We start from the raw sequence: 25,311 nt of genomic DNA, 5'->3' as shown, positions 1-25,311 counted from the left end.
AACATTGAACTGACAAAAAGGCATCATTTTGGATTTAAAAAAATAAAATTTGTAAGAAGAAATAAGATAATAGTACAAAAATTTAATATAATAAATAATATAATAGTTCAAAATGTAATTTAAGAAGAAAGTACTGAAATGTAAACTAAATAACTATGATACCCGCTTTAAAACTAAATTACTATCTATGAATGCTCTACATGAACTTAAAATGTATAATGACTTTCGGCATAGATATTGAATAGTAATTGAATAGATGGTCTTTTCTTTGAAATTTATATATGAACTTAATCGGTTTCCGTGACGGGCCCGAATGTAAAACGCCCGAAAACGCAAATATTGGAAGGCAAAGATCGAAAATCGAAAGATCTTAAGTCGAAAGATAAAAAAAGGGTGCATGGTAAACGGTACATACTCACTTAATTTGCGCGAGCAGGATACAACAGGAACAAGAGGAACAGGCTTTTCCTCCCGTGTTAATGTGCGCGCGCAGAATACGGGAGAAAAAGCCTGTTCCTCTTGTTCCTGTTGTATCCTGATCGCGCAAATTAAATGAGTATGTACGTGAGTATGTGCCGTTTACCATGCACCCTTTTTTTTGATGTTTCGACTTAAGATCTTTCGATTTTCGATCTTTGTCTTCCGATATTTGCGTTTTCGGGCGTTTCACATTCGGGCTCGTGAGGTAGACCCGAACTTAATATGTATACTGGTATGTCTATTATATATATGTTCACGTGGTTCTTAATATATATGTTCATATGGTTCACGACATAAATATTGAATAGTAAAAGTAGTCTTAAGAATTTCTTTATGTATATGACCAAATATAAAAGCTTAGGGTGTACTTACATGATTTAAAGGTAATATATAAACTTTATATTCATGGGGTTAAAAATATTAATGAAAACCTGTATAAAATTTGATTTTCAAGAGTCGTAATTTTTTTTCTTTGATTTTCAAGATATAAGTTGTACATATAATATAATATATCTGAGGATTTTGAAGATATAAGACAATTTTTTTCCTTTAATAATATCATTATCATCATCATTTACAGTCATTCATTACCCACTGCTAAATGAAGGTCTCTGTTTTGCGCAACTTAATCAATCTCACTCCCATATATATGTATTTTTTTAATAATTTATTTTACATACATATTTTTAACATATTTACATATGTATATACCAGGATGGCCTAACAGGTAAACCTCCATGCTTTTTCCTGGCCAGTTACAAACAATGCAGCATTTTTATTTCATAAGTCGCTGAATTATGAGACACTGAAATTAACTCGAAATTGACAAGACATCTATGAATTTTAAACTTGTACATACATTTTATTGCACATAAATCATACTCAAATAGTGAAAAGGATGGTTTTGCCATTTCGCGAAAAATTTTTTTTAACTTTTTTCCGTGGTACGGACCATAGCGACACTCTTATTAACTAAGAATTTTTTTTTTCCGGATGACTAGAAGGGTTGTAATCGTGTCAAGATGGAGGAACCCTTTTTTTTACCTCCCCCACTTTACCAGCCTGAAATTTTTTAAATTCTTAATGTTTTTTATTTTCATTTGTGTTATGTATTATTGAAATATTAATAAACATATAATAAAAAAATGCATGCCAAAAATGCTTTTAGTTTTTGTTTTATTGAATTTTAAAAAACGCCCAAAATTTGTCCCTCTAGACTAGAATACCCCCTTAAGGGCTGAGGACAAATATCACCAATTCGTCACTTGTATGACACCATTATGTATGACTCCTTCATTGTCACATGATGTGTAATCAATATTAACAATAAAACGACTAACCAATTGAGATAAGAAACACCAATTTAATAAGTAGTACCATTGATTTGTGGCACACCTAGTTTAATAAATAACACCATTGATTAAGCACTGACTAACGGAAATTGTACGAAACGTGTCTTCAACACATTTATTGTTTTAAATAAGAGTATAAAAACTCATCACTCTTAAAATTTAAGTCAGTCCGTAATCAGTTCTTGTATTGAATATAATAATAAATTATTATTTTTTATTCAAACCGTTTGTCTACAATTCTTTATTCGTGCAATGGACTTTGTCTGGCATTTTGTCGATCATATCCAAGTTTCACATATATATGTATGTATGTAAGTCATCACTGTTAAAACACATTGATAAAAGTTTTTTTTAGTTAAATTTCATAAAACGTTAGAGCCATTATGAAATTTTCTAATTTGAATTTTATAGTTTTTATATTATACATAGGTAAGTGCTTTAATTTAATTTATTTATTTTTACATTAATGAGTATATTTTCCGTCAAAGTCAATGGTGTGTGTGTGTGTGTTAGATACTGGCAGTATTCGAGTTTGTGGAAACGGTTACCTCGACGAATCCTTTCGATGAAATTTTAAAACGGCTCGAATTTTTAGCCGGATACTGGCAGGGAAATGGTCACAGTAGGCTTGGAGCATTTCCTCAAAATTTTGAAAAGAAAATGTAAACTGACCCGTTCGGTGTAATGGCTCGGGAACGTTGTTGTATTATTCGGTTGTAACGACCGCGGAAATTCTCCGATTCCTTTTCTTGTCTTTTTTTTATCCCGGCTATTTCGTTTTTTTTCCACGTAGTATTTCATTCGAAGAAAAAAAGAACAAAAGAAGATAAAATCCCCAAATCTCTCGTTCCCAATTATAATAACGACCATTTTGTAAATTTGAGAGACGAAAGAAGTGACCTTTAATAATTCACGAAGATATTCGACCCCTTATATTATATTTTGTATTGATGCCGCAGTAAATATTTTTACATAGTCGGTTCAACAATAAATGATTTATTCAAAATGTTTTTCTTCTCTCTTTAATTAATATCTAAATCTAAAAATAAAAATTGTTCGAGAATATTTAAATCTGATATATATTTAGCTTCAGTTCATTCGATTATGAACTTGCGTATTTTCGGAATTTATACATATATATATATATATATATATATATATATATATATATATATATATATATATATATATATATATATATATATATATATACGTATATATTTGGTTAAAATTATATTATATGTATGCATGTTTATATATCGAATAGTGGAGTATTTCGGGAAATTAATTGATTTAATATAATATTATTCATACTGCGAAATTGAATGACTATTTTTAACTTCGTAGCTCGGGTGAGTTAAATTTGGAAAAAAAAGGTAAAAAAAGGAAAATTTTTCACAAAACTTTGTAATTAAGTTAGAGATAATAAACCAAATATTGAACTCAGTGTAATTTAATTATTGCGCGGGCTTTTTTGTATGCGAGTTCTTTGATCAAGGGCTCCAAGTCCTTCTAAGTTGAGGTACCAAAATTAAGGTACCTTGTAAGTTGAGGTATACAAAATTTGGTGAAATTAATTCTAAAACTGTGCCTATGAATCGCTGACATACATATATTTATATTTAAATAGGCACACATTTATTTAAGTACAATATAGATAGACTAATGTAATAATGCTAAAAAACATCAAAGTGAATTTTTTAGTATAAATAACACGAGACAGAAAGAACAGCAAATTTGCTAAATGTGACATATTGGAAAAGTGTTATTTAGAAAAGTGGGTGATAGTTCAAAACAAGCTCCTACGTAACTATTCCGTTCCGTCAATTTATATAAAGGTTAAATAAATACATGGATTTCAGGCGTTTCAACTATTGACATTTAGATCTATTTTCGTCGTAGCTACAATTATTGGAGCTTTCGCCTTCGACCATTCACGGGTCATAACAATTAAGCTTTCGCGATTACACAGAGGAAAACTCTCGATTGAACCGTTTAATCCGAGTCGAATTTTAAAATGAAACTGGCCACGTTTCCGGCACTTCGGATTAAGAGTTCGCCGAGCGACGGCTCTGGAATTTAATTTAGGATTTGGTTTTATTTTTTTGTAACAAAGTCTCGGGTTTCGAGATTTATTTGTTTAGAGCTACTAGTCACCTCCGAATTGTTCTTTCCAGATGCAGTTGTTACGTGAAAACACTCCCGTTTAATAACATAAAATGTGCATACACGAAACAATCACCCAGGCAAGTATGTATGTACATGTATGTATAATATTACAAAGTTGTTTTCACGAGAAGAACAAACAGTGTTAAATTTGCTTGTAATATACACGATATTAGTGTTTATTTACAAACATCGAAATTAATCAAATTTGACAATGTAATTTCCCGCATAGTTTTCCCCCTACAATAAACTAATGGCACAAAGTGATTTATCGCGAGCGCAATTCTATCGCACCGAATGCGTAACAATTTTTTTCGAGTTTCAATAATGAATCATTTGTACTGATAAAATATTACATGTTATTCCGAATCTGAAATCGTATTAAGTTGATTTATAAATCACTCATTTTATAGGCGTACAAAAATGTATATAAATATACATAGTTTCAGTAACTCTGTGAGACGCGTTCAAGTTTGTTTGGGAAGCTTTTACAAAGAAGACGAACTGGGATTTAAATTAAAAACATTTTTAATCAACCCGACGACCCGGATGTACACGTAAGGGGGAAAGGAGGAGTGGTGAAATTGCTTAATAAGTGAAATGGAAAGTTCATTCCCCCGAATAAAATTATTCTAGAGCTAACTTCTATGAGCTGACGTCGAGAGAGTAAGAGCTAATTAGAAAATTTAAAAAATAACTAGTTAAATTATGTAGCAGCTCAACTTTGGTGCTCAGAAACAACTTTGGACTCATTTTAAAAGTATATACACTTTTATATATTTAATGAAAAAGTGCATTACTCTGACTCTATCGTCCTTCCATTATAACTGATGCGTCAGTCTGTTTTGTCTACGGATGCGTATTATGATGAAAGTTTTATACGGACAATCATTATTTTTTAACGTCATATTATGTAGATGGACTTTGTCGAGATGAGTTATTATTTTGACGGTGTTAGCATAAAGCGGACTGACGGAATAAGGTAAAAATTTAATTTGAAACAGAGAGGTAGGTAATTTCAAACGAGCACTTGTTCACGATACACATGCTTTGCTCGGTGTACCATTATGATATTACATACATACATATATGTCACTAACAAGGATTCTTATATTATTTTAACATATATATAATGCATAAATATAAATTTTAGGGGTGTGTGCGCTATAAACGTATAGTTTATAAATATTTTATGATGATTTATTAGGTAGTTTTTATTTTAATTGACGTAACTGAATAGCATAGATTTGTCAAACGGTGCATTTCGGTCGGTTGAAGATGAATGCCAGAACTTTAGAAGAGCTTTGACCGTAAAGTTCTGTAAAGTTGTACAGTGCATTCGGTGCAGTAGTGTTATCTTTATCGTTGAACAGAAGGGTCAACAGTTTTATCGGCAATGAAGAAACTTATCGTAGCTGTACCGAAACGGTTAAATAAAACGTCCAACTACTACAATGAGACAAGTTTTGATCGTCACTTTGCTATCAGGAAATTTGCGATATGATGAGTAGTAAAAGTTTTGTATTTAACCTGTAAACTACTAAATGAAGATACTTTTTATATTATTATTTAAGCGTTTTAATATGTAATAGTATTGTTATTCCGGGATCTCCTTTAATATAATATCAAAAGTATACACAGAGCGTGTGGGAAATAATTTAATATGAAGTGTGGGCGAAATTGGTTAGCCGTAAAGTGTTTAGTATTGACAAGGTGTTGAAGATTAAGTACACGAAAATAGCCTCGGTTTTTTCGGGCTTTCTATTTTCGCAACACTTTCCCTTTCATAATTTAACAATTTCCCAGATAAAGGCGAGATTATGTATGTGTGTGTGTGTGTGTTTAGCGTGTGTAAACTTTGTTCACTCGGCGCAACGGAGAAAAACGACTAAAAGAGGAAATTGGAAAAGGAAAACATTATTAAACTGAGAATATTCAACTTATCTACACAAAGAGTGAAAGCCACAACTTGGAAACGACCGGATTTTATTGTATTACATCTTTAGAGCTTTTTGCTTAGTATCTTTTATACCCTACATCTAATTCTGAATGGAAAGACAAATCTGAGAGGTATAATACATAGACATAATATATAGGTACATACATATAATAGAAATCCATGCCCGTGTCTTACTGCTCATCATGGATAATGAGATATTACTTAAAATAGTTTAGTCTTAAAGACATATTTGAACATATCTTCGTCTAATTGAAACAACTCTAGATTGACACATGTTTTGGTAACTTGATTTTGTATAATGCGATAAGATTGTTTCCTCTATCTTTTTACGAAGTCTCATTCAATTTAACACTTGTTACACTGTAATGGATAGCGATTGACCAGGACTTTTATTTTTATTTAATATCTCTAAATATACAGGATTCAGGGTTTTCGTATGTTATCAAATCTACTAATCATATGAGCTGCTATATTTGAAGGGAGCATAATTCCGATTTTCAATTCCAAAAACACTATTTCAGTTTGACTTAATTTAAAAATTGTTATTAATTATTATATTCGAAATGTTCAGAATCAATGAACGCATTACATGCCACCATTATTTATAAATATTGTTAAACGCAAAAAATGCTATTTAATGTTTTGCGGAATATTTCTCGGAAATGAAGAAGAGTGAACTTATTTTATTTTATTTTTATTTTTACATATGTAGATATATACCAGGAAGGCTTGACAGGAAGACCCCAATGCACCTTCCTGGACAATTCAACAATGCAGCATTTTATTATTACATAAATCTAGAAGCTGAAGAACATGAAATAACAATAACTTAATTAATTAATTACATAATTAATCCATTGAGACATCTATGGATTTAGATTTTGTACATAATTTTTACAAATTATACACACAATAAATACAGAAGATTTGTGACAGCAAAGAAAGAAAGATGATTTTTTGCCAATTTTGAGGAACCGTTTCAACAATGATCAGATGAAATTGGATAAGAAAAAAAAAAAAAACTCTGATAAGAAACGATCAATTTGGAGTCACAAATACCCCCAAATCTAACCAGCAGTATGGCGGATCGAACCCACTGATCACTTGGTACGAAACATTCATGCTATCATTATGAGGGCTGGACACCAGCGCCTTGTCCATACAAACGTATTAGACTTCTCCCTTCCTCAATTATGGCACTAGAGAAATTATTTTTTTAATATGCTATGGATATCCACTATTGGGTTGCATCTATCGTTATATATTTTTGATTAGTTATTTTTTATAGCAGCTAGGAGCTGCCAAACATCAATAAAATTGCCTCTTTTTTACACTCACGAAAAGAGTCCAGCGTGCTTATTTAACGGTCCATTTAAAAAAAAATACGCGCATAGATGCACAGAAAATATTTTTCTCATACCGATGATGAAATTTTTTTAAAAATTGGTCCAGTTTCGGAGGAGAAAATAGTAGAATACGAAACCTCGATTTTGTCAATTTAAAATACGTTTTATCTGGTCGAAGCGCAACTGTCGCATTCACTCAATATATATATATTGATATATATTGTCGTATTCACTCAATATATACATTCACTCAATATATATATATATATAGAGACTAACCTGCTTAATTTCACTAGTACTCTCACATCTTATATGGACAAACGAATCCAAATAGACGTCGTTTATACGGATTTCTCTAAAGCTTTTGATAAAATCAATCACAACCTTTTACTCAATAAACTTTGGTCCCTCGGAATCCGAGGAAATTTATTTCGTTGGATCTCTTCGTATATACTAAATCGTCACCAAATCATAATTCTCAATGGTTTTAGATCATCACTTAGACATATTCCTTCCGGTGTCCCACAAGGGTCGCATTTAGGTCCCTTATTCTTTTTACTCTATATTAATGATATCTCATACATCTTCAAACATTCCTTTATACTTCTTTACGCTGATGATTTAAAAATTTACAAACCTATATACACCATAGACGATTGTCATAAGATACAAGAAGATCTAGATAGATTCTCTATACATATATTGTTTAAATAATGATCTTTTTATTAATCTAGAAAAATGCTCTATTTTAAATTTCACTAGAAATAAGTCAATTATTACTAATCAATATCAATTAAATCATTCAATCCTTAACACGTCATCTTCTATTAAGGATCTTGGTGTAATACTCAATAATAAACTAGATTTCTCTGAACATATTTCTTTTATTACCAACAAAGCATTTAAATCTCTTGGATTCCTACTCCGCTCAACAAAACCCTTTAATGATCCTTATGTACTAAAATTACTTTATTTTTCCTTTGTAAGGTCTCACCTTGAATTTGCCTCAATTATCTGGTCACCTTTTTATTTATCCCATATTAATTGTATTTAGAAAGTTCAACTTAAATTTATTAAATCCTTACGCTACCTTTTTCCTACCTATACCCATTCTACTGTTTCCGACATTTTAAAAATCCTTTCTTTTAACAATCTTTCTGTCAGGCGACGACATTTTGATGCTATATTCTTCTTTAAGCTCATAAATGGTTTTCTTGATTGTTCTGATTTACTGAATAAGGTTAATTTCAGAATCCCAGTTCGATACTCTAGACGCGTTGCACTCTTTTCACTTGATCCTTTCAATACTAATTCCCAAAAATATTTTTATCTGCAGCGCGTTTATCGTATGTTTAACGGAGAGCTGAATGAGGTTGATCTGTTTGGTATTTCCCTACATCAATTCAGGTCTAACATCAAGAGAATCTTGACCGATTGATTCATTTTTTCTCCTATTCTATTTTTTCAATATTTCCATTATTTTTATACTTTAGTTTAGTTATGTAATGTGCTATTTAATCATATTATAGCTTTCATTCTTTTCCTTTTCATTTGTTTATTTTGTATTTACCTTTTTCATTTGTTTTTTATATTTGTAAATTTCAATTTCTTCTTATATTCTATCTTATAACCTTTTCCAAATATTTTAATACTATAGTTTAATTATGCAATGTACTACATATTTTGTCATGCCTTTATTCTTTACTTTTTAATTTGTTTTCCTTATATTTATCTTTTTCATTTTTGTAAAAATCTATTATTGGACTCGGATGTTACATATATTATTTATTTACTTTTTGTTTTTTTTTATACCTATCTCTGTACATCCTGTCTGTTGATTTTTCAATTAATAAAATAAAATAAAAATAAAAATAAAATATATATCGAAGAAAGGAACGGCAACAAAATTAAGGTTTCGGGTGTACAGCCCTCTTAAGCCATACTGCTGGCTTTTTAACTTATGCCACTTTCAAATATGACAGCTCATATAATATAGTATGGACAATTCGACCAATTTAAATTTGTTGTTTGCTTTAAGTAAGTTTCTATGAATGCGAAAAATACTTAAAACCACATGTACGCAATGTGTGCTTGCAGACATGTATCCAACATGTGTACATATGTATGCACGGTCACAGCAGGGTTAACCAGTACGTGTCTGTCGATACTGAAGTATCGGCCGTAAACCTCCGCAGCGGCCCTTATCTTATCTGGGGTGGGCCTGGCCTAACTGCTCTTTGTTACACTTTATTTTTAATCAGCGCCAGCCTTTGTTTGCCCTAATCTCGCTAACTGTACGATAAAAAAGCGTTTTGTTCGTGAAATATACGCAGAACCAACACATACGTTGCTATAAAGCTTTCATTTTTTTTTCACCCCAACACCCCCAACCCATTTTCCCGATGGTCGAACACGGCAAAAGTGAACGAAGCACAAGTTATCGTACATATGTAGTATTACCACTTTGTTAAAATATGATTTCAGTTCGGGAAACTATCGATCGTTGCCACGATTTATGTTTGTTACGGAGCATCCGGAGAAGTTTTCTCGTCCGTTGGGAACTAAGTGCATTTCCGGTATCAGAAAACGCATTTGTATTATTATTGTGGATATATTTGGATGTATGTGAGTGTGTGTGCGTTGTATCGGTCAAAATTGAACTATTTTTGAGCTTACGTACATACAAACAACGTCCGCCAAACTTAAACTCCACATTCCTATCGAAGTTCGTCGAGGAGTTTCGTTGTATTGTTGAGGCGTTACTTTCGAACCACTTCTGCGCAAACAAACTAAGAGATTGTTGTCACAATTTCATTCTGTTGTTGACTCGAAATTCACGCATAAACAACCGTAATTTATTGTGTAATAAAAATTGGACCGAGTTTAGCGTGCGTACAAATACATACATATACACGCACCGCGATGAAATAATTTCGCGCACCGCTAGCTGCTATAAATTTAATGAATTGTATTTTCAATATAATTACTGATTGTTATTTTGCTGTATTGAACGTAAACAACCATGTATTTATTTTAAAACAGAGCAAATTCTACATACACACAAAGAAGAGTGTGCGTATTGTTTAGATACAATTTAAATAATAAAGATGCGGCAAACAAAATTTATATTATGCCAAGTTTCTCTTTTTTTACTAACAAAAATATTATTTTTAAAAATTAAATTTTCGATTTCGATTCAATCGAATAACTCGATACTCTAATTATTTAAATTATGTAAGGGATTGCCCCAAGGCGAAACCTATGGCTAACTTTGTACATATGTACTTTATTTAAATTCATAATGTTATTATAAATTTGAAATTCAATTCAAACAATGATGAGAAAGGAGGGTAGTTGGTAAATTTGTTAGGAACCGTTTCAACAATGAAATCAGATAAATTTGGCAAACTCTCATAGGAACGATCGATCCTTTACATATGTACATACTTACATACATTTACACTTTTTTAATATTTTTGTTTAACTTAAATCTATTATTTATTTATTTATTTATTTACATATATACCAGGAAGGCCTTACAGGTAAATCCCAATTATCCCTACCCTACTCCTCTCCTTTTGGGAATGCTTAGGTATAATAATTCCCTTGAACTTCGGAGAAACTTCTCATTAATTTGTTTTGTTCTCCAGCTTCTACGTGATAATACGTCATGCCCGTCGTTTCTGAACAGTTGGGACTTTATGTCCTTATTAATTATGTGCGTGGTAAACATCATCATATGATGGTTGTACTTCCCTCCCGCACATTTACATATTTATATGAAGGCTCCTATTCTATCGTTGCTGCTGTGTGGTAGCTTGCACTCGTAATTATAAGGGACTCCTATAATGCCACAATGGTCTAAACTAAAACTTAAATAAATAAAATAAGTAATGAAAATTTGTGAATTTAGTCAAACAGAAATAGTATTTTAGGAACTGAAAATTGTACTTCCATCACTGTATATACATATATCCAAGGTATGACCAGTAACACTATATCAGGGGATGAGCCCGTGACCCCTCAGTTTTTAACATTATACGCTAACTATTGATCGAAAATTTTTGTCCTTAATTAAATAAGTTATGAGTGAAAATTTTTATCAATCAGTAAACTTTATTCCAGTGTGTTGATATTTCTTAGTGAGGATAGCTTACAGTTAATATTAGATAATTTTCGTAATGTTTTATTCTTAATTATGTTTATTCTCGTAACCAAGTTGGAAGGAAATGATAATATAATAAAGAATGTTTGCTCATTCTTAGAAAGTATCATTTTTATTTATTACAAACATCTTCTTAGTTCAGAAACGATGTTGTCGGTTGACGAAGTTTGGGTTCTTATCCGATCGTTTTCATACTTTGCCATTTTGCTCGGTTTGGTCATCAATATAAGTGTGAATGACGTCCGCCATTACGATGGTGAAAATAAAATCGTAATAGACACGTTTGAAAATTTCTTCTTGACGTCTATAGTCCGAATTGATCGTTCAGACTGTTCGTCCATTTTGTTCGTTTCAGCCTCTTCTTACTTTATATCTCATATCTCCGCCATCTCGCTATGTCAAATTTTAATTGTTTAAATGCCTATAACTTTATATTTTTTCACTATATATTTTTAATCAATTATGCTTATCCACAAATTGATGTAGTTTTATTTAAAAAATACTGTTTTTATTATATTATGTTTTCTATTTATATATATATATATATATCTTCCTAACCAGTAGATTCTATGACAGAACCACTAATAACCATACTAATACACTTGTGAATAGTCTCGGTGATTACAACAAAAATTCTATACTCTTCAGGTATATACACAGATTATCTAAACACAATCTGCTTTAGGTCATCGACTTAAGAGAGTCTCTAATTAATATTATGTATTAGATGTATTATGAGCATTTATAAGAATTGTAAATAGGTTTTTGAGCTCTTTTTCCTATTATGCTGTACATTAACATTAGAATAATATAATACTATGATTACAAACAAAATTAAATTAAAATTGTAAAATAGAAAATGACCAGTAGATCAGTAGCTATTAAAATATATATAAGATGTATTGTGAACATAATTTCGTAATCATAGCATTTAAAATCAAAAAAATATATATCTTTGTTTTCTATTCATATACGTATATCTTTATTAAAAATATTATTATTATTTAATATGTTTTCCTTATGAAATTTATTCGTCGATTACGCGGGAGTGTCGTCTAGTTGGAGCGTGCTCACTTTTGGGAAATACAGCCTTAGTCTGCTGTCTCGATATTGGAAAGGTTATTTTCCTGCGGGAGCTCAGGTACTTTTACCTTGCTGACGGGGGAATGAGACAGAGGAAAAGTCTTTCTTTCCGGATGGAAAGAGAGGAAAAGAACGATTCGGAGATGAGCAGATGGCGCGCGTGGCCCCCGAGGCGTGGGACCTCGGAAAAGATTCCGAGACCCCGGGGTCTCTCCACGTGTGAAACATAACTATTCCCGGGATCGGCTTAATGGATACGAATGTTATGTTTGTTTCATGGCGTCGTCGGCAAGGCCGCAATGGATATTTCAACTAAAAATAATACGAAACGTACATACGAAATGTGGAAAACTCACCAAGACGTACGCGGTACACTTACGCGAAATTGTATTTAACTTGGGAAAAGTGCTCAGGTAGCAGTTTTTAGAATCGGATTTATGAAAATTTTAGTAACACCCCGGAGGGCTATTAGAATTCGAGGGACAAGCATTAGAATTCTCGTACATATACAGATAGATAATACATATGTAAGCAGCCAATTTCAGAAAATTATGATAATTCTTCAAATGTGAAGTCAATTATAGTCTGTTAGTGAAAATGTGTGTATTAAAATATGCCGGGTATCTTATAAGGAGAAAATCTAGATATAAAGCATGATCTATAAAAATATGTCCGTTTTGATTTGATTTTATTTAAATATGTATATGTAGATATGCTTACCTATTAAATACTGGCTGGTTTATTATTTTTGCTTTTTTTTATTATTATTTTCATATAAGACTTTTATTCTTATTACTCAGGTACGTATAATAAGATTACAAAGCTCAAAAACGTTTTAAGGATTTTCAACAAACGAAAAAGAAAAAATAAATGCTATAAATTATTCATTACATCTTCCTTAGAATATTTGTTAAAAAAATATTAAAGCTTATAAAAAATACTTCTTTGAGCTTTTTAATCCTATTATAAGTTCGAAATAAGAAAAACATAGTATCATATAACATTTAAAGTCACACTACATTCGAATTATTATTTTTTATACAATACATTTACAGTAAAAGCATTGTGTTTGTTTTTGGAACGAAGTTAAATCCTATGAATTTATAATGTGTATTATTATTTTTCCATTTATTGATAAGGCGTCCTTTTTTCCACATTAAATCTCATCACAACTTTCAAAAGTCATGTGTGTTTAATATTATATACATACATATGTACATGAATCATGCATAATGAATCTGGGTAGTGGCTTCGTTGATCGGAATACTAAAAAGTTAAAACAAAACGTGCTGTAGTATCCATAGAGTGTTAATTTTTTGAGCGAAGCTATATTTTTCCGTATTGGTCTAGTTATATCGAACGCAAAAAAGTATTCATATCAAAAAATAAAGTAAAAATTGTTTCATATAGTAGATCATTCATACACGTACTTATGTAATTATATATACTTAAATATGTATGTACATATAGCAGTATTTTGACGTGGAATTTGAGCAGTACTTTGTGCATGAATTATTTGTAATCAAATTTTGTTCACAATCTATTTTGAAACCATCATGATGGGTCATATTTTTTCAATCCCTTCCTTCTGGTATATGCAGTGTAATAGTATGATGTTTTTACTTTATCTATGTACGTAGTAACAATAGATGAAGTTTTGTGATCATGCGAAAATTCGAGCTCGAGATTTTGACTGATTCGAACTCAGAATCGATCACGTTTTCATGATCTAGAAAAAATGTGTGTGTGTGTGTGTGTGTCTGTGTGTGTGTGTATTTTGGAGATATTTTTAACACCGTTAGTCCAATCGAACTGAAACTTAGTATCGCTTAATGAAATTCTTATCGACACGTCGTTATTTTTTTTCAAATTTTTAAGTTGACCGCAAATGGTACCTCCCCTTATAGGTGTCCTCTTTTTTTTAAGTTTTTGAATTCAATTATCTCCCAAAACACTAACTAAATCAGACTGAATTTTTTTTAAATATGATAGAAATAATAATTTTTATAACCTTATATTTTTAAAATATTTTTATCTGAACTGGAAGTAGTACTTTTACTCCAGATAATCGAGGTTTTTTATGTTTTTCTCAGAAACCTTTTGGTTTGTTGAACTGAAATTTCATATCTAAAAGTTTAAGCTTAATACGAAATTATATATAAAATTTATTAAGTATATGTCAACCGGAAGTGGCAATTTACTCTTGTTCAATTTTTCTTCCACTATTTTTTTCGACCCTTTAAACATGTGTGTTCGTCATAAAAAAATTCAAGTATAATTCTTGTAGCAATGTGATGAAAATAAAAAAAAGTTATTAAATTTTATAAACCGGAAGTGTGATTTTTTTCACTTAGAAAGGTTGAAAATGTTGTGCCCACTACTCTGTCCACACCCCTGAACGTATTAAGCTAAAAATTTATATTTCTGTTCTTTATGTACTAACTAAGAGCCGGTAGGGTTTTGGTCAGAATTTGTTAACCGAAAGTAGTATTTTTTTTAAAAACAATATTTCATTATTTTATTTTGACCTTTTAAATTATTTTAAGCTTCTTGATAATTATTGTGTATAATAAAAATAGTAATTTTAAGTAAAAATAAAAAAAAAAAACTTAATTTAATGAACCGAAAGTGGGATTTTTTCGTCGTAGAAAGGTCAAAAATGTTGTGCCCACTACTCTGTCCGCACCCCTAAACGTATTAAGCTGAAAATTTATATTTCTATCCTTTATGTACTAACTTAGAGCTGGTAGGGTTTTGGTCAGAATTCGTAAACCGGAAGTAGTATTTTTTCATAAAACAATATTTCATTATTTTATTTTGACCTTTTAAATTGTTTAAGCTTCTTAATATTTATTGTGTATAATAAAAATAGTGATTTTAAGTAAAAATAAAAAAAAAATTTCTTAATTTAATGAACCGGAAGTGGGAATTTTTTCCTCGTAGAAAGGTCAAAAATGTTGTGCCCACTACTCTGTCCGCACCCCTGAACGTATTAAGCTGAAATGTATATTTCAATCCTTTATGTACTAACTTAGAGCTGGTAGGGTTTTGGTCAGAATTCGTAAACCGGCAGTAGTATTTATTTTTAAAACAATATTTCATTATTTTATTTTGACCTTTAAAATTATTTTTATTTTCTTGATATTTAATGAGAATGATACTGATAGTGATTTTTAGTAATAAAAAAAATTTGAACAAAATCAGACAACCGGAAGTAGAACTTTTGTTTTGTGCAAGTTTCCATACATTTGCGCTCAATTTGTGTCGCTATCATAGTCATCAGTTCAATATCGAATTTTTTTATTATATAGTCAGCGTGCATTTTAAAATTTAGTCCTGAATCTATGTATACACCTAAGTATTTTATATTTTCAACTTTTTCAATTAACTTATCATCAATTCTAATCTCATTCAATATATTTTTATTTTTACCATTCAACCACATCATTTTTGTTTTATTAACATTCAACTTTAATTTATTTTCACACAACCAGTCATTCACATAATTTAATTCTATATTTAAAATCTCAGACATTACATCAACATTCTTTCCAATTATATATATCAATGTTTCATCTGCAAACAAATGTATTTTACACATCTTAATTACCTTAACAATATCATTTATATATAATAAAAATAATAAAGGTCCCAATTTGGACCCTTGCGGCACTCCATGAGGTGTTACAAATTCAGAGGATAACACCTTATCAATTTTTACTATTTGCCTTCTATTATTTAAGTATGATTGAAGCCACTTTAATACTATACCATTTATTCCTAACTTATATAATTTTTGTAATAAAATATTCCTATCTACTGTCTCGAACGCTCGCTTAAAATCTAGAAAAACTGCTCCAACAACCATGCTAGATTCATCCATCGCCTCCATCCAATCAGAAACCACCAATTGGATAGCGGTTTCTGTTGAATGTTTCACTCTAAATCCAGACTGTTCCACAACCAAACAATCATTTATACTAATGAACTCTTTCAATTGAATCATAACGATTTCCTCCAGCATCTTCTCAACAATTGGTAACATATTTATGGGCCTCATTTCACGGGCTTTATGTGTGCCAGTAACCTTTGGTACCGGTACAATTGTAGATACCTTCCATGCATTCGGGACGGATAAAACTTCTAACGATTCATTTATTAATTACAGTAACTGAGGTCCAACCATGTCCCAAGTGTTGATTAAAATATCTAGAGTCAATCCATCCATACTAGAAACTGATTTCATGCCCTTCAATACACCATTTAATCCCCCCATTTCCACTAATTTAAACCTTTCAAACTTATTTAAACCCAAATTAATATCATCATTCACACTATTATGCCTTGTTTGTATTGAATTAACTATATCATTCACACTATTGATGTAAAACTCACTCAATCTTTCAACCATATCCTCTTTATCATTATATACTACCCCCTCGACTTCTAATTCATTCAAAGAAAGATTTTTTCCCCCGGAAATCAAAGTTTTAATTATTCGCCACATTTTTGTGGGATCTTTTTTTGCACCATCAATATTTCTTTCATGCCAATCCCTCTTCGCATTACGCAAAACATTCACACATTTATTCCTCTTTCTTTTATACTCTAACCAAGCCTTTTCTAATTGGATTCCATCCATAGCCTTAATAATTTTATGTCTTTTATAACTAACATTCTTATCAACTAAGCTTTCCTTTACTTCCTTGGTAAACCAAGGTTTCAGCTTATGCTTATGCATGATTCTTGTGGTTTTTACGCATTTACTTTAAGAATATGTTATATAACGATACATTATCTCCCACATTTCATTCACACTATCACCATCCTTTCCCCATACACACTCCTTTAACAATCCATTCATCAATTGATAATCAATGTTTTCTCTTTCAGTCACCTGCATACTTTTAAGTCCTCCGTTACTAAACCGCTGTCCCAAAAACATGTTGACAATAGAATGGTCTCCTATTTTCGGTACATCCCTTACCTCACACCGCAAATCCATTATATTTGCTATAACCAAATCAATGAGAGAGCTTGATAAATTATTCACTCTCGTTGCTTCCGTCACTTTTTGTTTAAAACCCAATTCATTTACCCAATTTCTCAACTTTTTTACATAAAATTCTTCTGTCTGTAACCAATTAAAATTCCAGTCCCCAAACATAATAATATTTTTACTCACATCTATACTTCTTTCACTCAATTCTTCTAAAAATTTAAGAAATCGTCCACTTCTACCATTCGGAGAGCGGTAAATTACTAGCAAAAACACAGTAACTCCATTCACAAGCAGATCCACACCAATTGTCCAAAACTCACCATCAACCTTAATAACTATTACATTACCGTAACTTAAATCATCCCTTAAATACAATAGTACCCCACCCGTATGTCTAAAATTAGAGTCACATCTCAAAACACAATATCCATATATATTCAGCTCAAAATCTTCAAAATCACTAGTTACATGCGTTTCACTTAAACCTTTAAATAATGGTTTTTGACTAACAGTTAAACTCCAAACCTCATCCTTGTGAGCAAAAAAACTTTGTACATTTATACCGATACCTTTTGGTGGTCGCTATATATTATTATACTTAATTCTATTTCACATTAATTCTATATTTCTTATATATACACTGCACATAGTGTCCAACGGTCCGTGATTCGTGTTCAAATTTAATTTTAATTTATTATTACTCTTAAAGCAATTAATACATTTTATTATTTTATTGTCACATCCCTCGCTTTTGTGCCCTTCTTCTCCACATTTCGCACATGTCACCTTGTTTCTATAATCCACCGCTTTGTGATTAAATCCGTAACAATTTAGACATCTTAGAATATTAATTTCTTCAAAAACCCTACATCTATCCCAATTTATATTTATTTTTCCATCTTCAATTAATCTTTTAAATGCATTGCAATCTACTTTCACTATCGCATTATATTTATTATTTTTTCTACTTTTCCATATTTTTAACACCTTCAATTCACCATCATTTATAACTTCTTGATTTTGATTCATCAAACACTCAGCCAACTGTTCACTTGTAAGTTCCTCCGACATATCTACAATATTAATTTTGGGATTTTTTAATTCCCCTCTTTTAACATTGTAATTCTCCCCTAATTTATTTTCTACTTCTTTTATTAATTTAATACTATCCTCTGCACTGTTACACGTTACAACGATACCCCCTTTACCGATTTTTTTAACCCCTTGTATTCCTATTTTAAGTTCCTTGGGTTTTATTACATTTTTGCACTCTTCTTTTGTTTTGTCCGTTTCTTGAATTTTTTTTGGAACAATTATTGTTACGTCTTTATTATTATTTTTTAATGCATTTGCATAACTTAAATTATATTCATTCTTATTTTCACCCCTTTTTAAAATGTTTAATTCACTGTTGCTTTTTAATATATTTATGTCTTTTTGTATATTGTTTTTCAAATTTTTAAATACAATTCTTAATTCACATATTACATCCAAAAATTGTTCCTTATCATTATTTTCATTTTCACAAATATATTCAACTAATTTTTTTTCTGATGTAATTAAAAATGTCTTATTGTCATTTGATATACTGTTAGTTTTTGTGGTCAAAATGTCCATAATTTTTTTTTCAATCGTTAATACTTCACTTATGCGTTCTGATGCCATTATAATACACTTAGATCGTACACATAATTATATATTACAAATTTATTTTTATTTTTTTAATTGTCACAAGTTCGTTGCCCAAATCGCCACACACGTAATCAGCGTCTGTACACGAACACGATAAGAACACTAACCTAACCTAACCCAACCTAACCTAACCATCACCGAAATCAAAGAATTCGACATTGCCAAAATATCCACAAAACATGCTTACCTCACCATACCTAACCCAACCTAACCTAACCATCACCAAAATCAAAGAATTCGACATCGCCAAAACATCCACAAAACGTTCTTACCCCACCAAACCTAACCCAACCTAACCTAACCATCATCGAAATCAAAGAATTTGACATTGCCAAAATATCCACAAAACGTGCTTACCTCACCAAACCTAACCCAACCTTACCTAACCACAACTGAAATCAAAGAATTGGACATTGCAAAAATATACACAAAACGTGCTAACCTCGTCAAACCTAACCCAATCAAATCTTACCATCACCGAAATCAAAGTATTCGACATTGCCAAAATATCCACAAAACGTTTTTACCTCATCGAACCTAACCCAACCTAACCTTACCATCACCGAAATCAATGAATTCGACATTGCAAAAATATACACAAAACGTGATCACCTCACCAAACCTTACCCAACCTAACCTAACCATCAACAAAATCAAAGAATTTGACATTGCCAAAATATCCACAAAACGTGCTTACCTAACCAAACCTAACCCAACCTAAGCTAAACATCAGCGAAATCAAAGAATTCGACATTGCCAAAATATCCACAAAACGTGCTTACCTCACGATACCTAACCCAACCTTACCTAACCATCACCGAAATCAATAAATTCGACATTGCAAAAATATACACAAAGCCTGTGTACCTCACCAAACCTAACCCAACTTAACCTAACCATCACCGAAATCAAAGAATTCGACATTGCCAAAATATCCACAAAACGTGCTTACCCCACCATACCTAACCCAACCTAACCTTACCATCACCGAAATCAAAGAATTTGACATTGCCTAAATATCCACAAAACGTTCTAACACCACCAAACCTAACCCATCCTAACCTAACCTTCATCGAAATCAAAGAATTCGACTTTTCCAAAATATCCACAAAACGTGCTTCCCTCACCATACATAACCCAACCTAACTTAACAATCACCGAAATTAAAGAATTGGACATTGCAAAATAACTCACAAAACCTGCTTACTTTACGAAACCTAACCCAACCTAACCTAACCATCACCGATATCAAAGAATTCGACATTGCCAAAATATCGAAATTCGACATTACCAACCTAACCTAACGATCACCGAAATCAAAGAATTCGACATTGCCAAAATATCCACAAAACGTTCTTACCCCACCAAACCTTACCCAACCTAACCTAACCATCACCGAAATAAAAGAATTCGACATTGTTTAAATATCCACAAAACGCGCTTACCTCAACATACATAACCCAACCTAACCTAACAATCACCGAAATCAAATAATTCGACCTTGCCAAAATATTCACAAAACGTGCTAACCTCACCAAACCTAACCCAACCTAACCTAACCATCACGGAAATCAAAGAATTCGACATTGCCAAAATAACCACAAAACGTGCTTACTTTACCATACCTAACCTTACCTAACCTAACCATCACCGAAATCAAAGAATTCGACATTGCCAAAATATCCACAAAACGTTCATACCTCACAATACCTAACCCAACCTTACTTTACCATCACCGAAATCAATAAATTCGACATTGCTCAAATATACACAAAACGTGATTACCTAACCAAACCTAACCCAACCTAACCTAACCATCACCGAAATCAAAGAATTCGACATTGCCAAAATATCCACAAAACGTTCTTACCTCACCACACCTAACCCAACCTAACCTAACCATCACCGAAATCAATGAATTCGACATTGCAAAAATATACACAAAACGTGCTATCCTCACCAAACCTAACCCAACCTAACCTAACCATCACCGAGATCAAAGAATTCGACATTGCCAAAATATCCACAAAACGTGCTTACCCCACCACACCTAACCCAACCTAACCTAACCATCACCGAAATCAAAGAATTCGACATTGCAAAAATATACACAAAACGTGCTATCCTCACCAAACCTAACCCAACCTAACCTAACCATCACCGAAATCAAAGAATTCGACATTGCCAAAATATACAAAAAACGTGCTTACCTCACCATACCTAACCCAAACTTACCTAACCACAACTGAAATCAAAGAATTGGACATTGCAAAAATATACACAAAACGTGCTAACCTCGTCAAACCTAACCCAACCAAACCTTACCATCACCGAAATCAAAGTATTCGACATTGCCAAAATATCCACAAAACGTTTTTACCTCATCACACCTAACCCAACCTAACCTTACCATCACCGAAATCAATGAATTCGACATTGCAAAAATATACACAAAACATGATCACCTCACCAAACCTTACCCAACCTAACCTAACCATCACCGAAATCAATGAAATCGACATTGCAAAAATATACACAAAACGTGCTCACCTCACCAAACCTAACCCAACCTAACCTAACGATCACCGAAATCAAAGAATTCGACATTGCCAAAATATCTACAAAACGTTCTAACCCCACCAAACCTTACCCAACCTAACCTTACCATAACCGAAATCAAAGAATTCGACATTGCAAAAATATACACAAAACGTGCTTACCTCACCAAACCTAACCCAACCTAACCTAACCATCACCAAAATCAAAGAATTCGACATAGCCAAAATATACACAAAACGTGCTTACCTCACCATACCTAACCCAACCTAACCTTACCATCACCGAAATCAAAGAATTCGAAATTGCCAAAATAAACACAAAACGTGCTTACCTCACCATACCTAACCCAATTTAACCTTTCCATCACCAAAATCAAAAAATTCGACATTGCAAAAATATACACAAAACGTTCTAACCCCACCAAACCTAACCCAACCTAACCTAACAGACACCGAAATCAAAGAATTCGACATTGCCAAAATATCCACAAAACAATCATACCTCACAATACCTAACCCAACCTTACTTTACCATCACCGAAATCAATAAATTCGACATTGCAAAAATATACAAAAAACGTGCTCACCTCACCAAACCTAACCCAACCTAAACTAACGATCACCGAAATCAAAGAATTCGACATTGCCAAAATATCCACAAAACGTGCTTACCTCACCATACCTAACCCAACCTAACCTAACCATCACCAAAATCAAAGAATTCGACATTGCCAAAATATCCACAAAACGTTCTTACCCCACCAAACCTAACCCAACCTAACCTAACCAACACCGATATCAAAGAATTCGACATTGCCAAAATATCGAAATTCGACATTACCAACCTAACCTAACGATCACCGAAATCAAAGAATTCGACATTGCCAAAATATCCACAAAACGTTCTAACCCCACCAAACCTAACCCAACCTAACCTAACCATCATCGAAATCAAAGAATACGACATTGCCAAAATATCAACAAAACGTGCTTATCTCACCAAACCCAACCCAACCTAACCTAACCATCACCGAAATCAAAGAATTCGACATTGCCAAAATATACACAAAACGTGCTTACCTCACCATACATAAGACAACCTACCCTAACCATCACCGAAATCAAAGAATTGGACATTGCAAAATAATTCACAGAACCTGCTCACTTAACGAAACCTAACCCAACCTAACCTAACCATCACCGATATCAAAGAATTCGACATTGCAAAAATATACACAAAACGTGCTATCCTCACCAAACCTCACCCAACCTAACCTAACCATCACAGAAATCAAAGAATTCGACATTGCCAAAATAAACACAAAACGTGCTTACCTCACCATACCTAACCCAACTTAACCTTTCCATCACCAAAATCAAAAAATTCGAAATTGCAAAAATATACACAAAACCTGCTTACCTCACCAAACCAAACCCAACCTAACCTAACGATCATCGAAATCAAAGAATTCGACATTGCCACAATATACAAAAAACGTTCTTACCCCACCAAACCTAACCCAACCTAACCTAACCATCACCGATATCAAAGAATTAGACATTGCCAAAATATCGAAATTCGACATTACCAACCTAACCTAACGATCACCGAAATCAAAGAATTCGACATTGCCAAAATATCCACAAAACGTTCTTACCCCACCAAACCTAACCCAACCTAACCTAACCATCACCGAAATCAAAGAATTCGACATTGCCACAATATACAAAAAACGTTCTTACCCCACCAAACCTAACCCAACCTAACCTAACCATCACCGATATCAAAGAATTAGACATTGCCAAAATATCGAAATTCGACATTACCAACCTAACCTAACGATCACCGAAATCAAAGAATTCAACATTGCCAAAATATCCACAAAACGTTCTTACCCCACCAAACCTAACCCAACCTAACCTAACCATCACCGAAATCAAAGAATTCGACATTGCCACAATATACAAAAAACGTTCTTACCCCACCAAACCTAACCCAACCTAACCTAACCATCACCGAAATCAAAGAATTCGACATTGCCACAATATACAAAAAACGTGCTAACCTAACCCAACATAACCATCACGGAAATCGAAGAATTCGACATTGCCAAAATATCCACAAAACGTGCTTACCTTACCATACCTAACCTTACCTAACCTAACCATCACCGAAATCAAAGAATTCGACATTGCCAAAATATCCACAAAACGTTCATACCTCACAATACCTAACCCAACCTTACTTTACCATCACCGAAATCAATAAATTCGACATTGCTCAAATATACACAAAACGTGGTAACCTCACCAAACCTAACCCAACCTAACCTAACCATCACCGAAATCAATATATTCGACATTGCAAAAATATACACAAAACATGCTATCCTCATCAAACCTAACCCAACCTAACCTAACCATCACCGAAATCAAAGAATTCGACATTGCCAAATTATCCACAAAACGTTCTTACCCCACCAAACCTAACCCAACCTAACCTAACCATCACCGATATCAAAGAATTAGACATTGCCAAAATATCGAAATTCGACATTACCAACCTAACCTAACTATCACCGAAATCAAAGAATTCGACATTGCCAAAATATCCACAAAACGTTCTTACCTCACCAAACCTAACCCAACCTAACCTAACCATCACCGAAATAAAAGAATTCGACATTGTGTAAATATCCACAAAACGCGCTTACCTCAACATACATAACCCAACCTAACCTAACAATCACCGAAATCAAAGAATTCGACATTGCCAAAATATTCACAAAACGTGCTAACCTAACCCAACATAACCATCACGGAAATCGAAGAATTCGACATTGCCAAAATATCCACAAAACGTGCTTACCTTACCATACCTAACCTTACCTAACCTAACCATCACCGAAATCAAAGAATTCGACATTGCCAAAATATCCACAAAACGTTCATACCTCACAATACCTAACCCAACCTTACTTTACCATCACCGAAATCAATAAATTCGACATTGCTCAAATATACACAAAACGTGGTAACCTCACCAAACCTAACCCAACCTAACCTAACCATCACCGAAATCAATATATTCGACATTGCAAAAATATACACAAAACATGCTATCCTCATCAAACCTAACCCAACCTAACCTAACCATCACCGTAATCAAAGAATTCGACATTGCCAAAATATCCACAAAACGTGCTTACCTCACCATACCTAACCCAACCTAACCTTACCATTGACGAAATCAATGAATTCGACATTGCAAAAATATACACAAAACGTGCTATCCGCACCAAACCTAACCCAACCTAACCTAACCATCACCGAAATCAAAGAATTCGACATTGCCAAAATAAACACAAAACGTGCTTACCTCACCATACCTAACCCAACTTAACCTTTCCATCACCAAAATCAAAAAATTCGACATTGCCTAAATATCCACAAAACGTTCTAACCCCACCAAACCTAACCCAACCTAACCTAACCATCACCGAAATC

The 25,311-nt window shown here is 32.6% G+C and overlaps 1 protein-coding gene across 1 annotated transcript in view; it reads right to left on the bottom strand.

Annotated features, from left to right (window-relative positions):
• Nucleotides 1–14,487: 14,487 nt before the first annotated feature.
• LOC143917274 (uncharacterized) overlaps nt 14,488–25,311 on the bottom strand; it is a 28,540-nt gene continuing 17,716 nt past the window's right edge. The window contains exon 2 of the mRNA XM_077438756.1: nt 14,488–14,520. Within this exon, the coding sequence (XP_077294882.1) occupies nt 14,488–14,520 (33 nt within the window). The remainder of the gene's footprint in view (nt 14,521–25,311) is intronic.

Source organism: Arctopsyche grandis, chromosome 9 (assembly GCF_051622035.1).
Source record: "Arctopsyche grandis isolate Sample6627 chromosome 9, ASM5162203v2, whole genome shotgun sequence".
NCBI lineage: Eukaryota > Metazoa > Arthropoda > Insecta > Trichoptera > Hydropsychidae > Arctopsyche > Arctopsyche grandis.
Note: the sequence above shows the minus strand (reverse complement) of the source record. Positions and strands in the feature narration are given on the sequence as shown.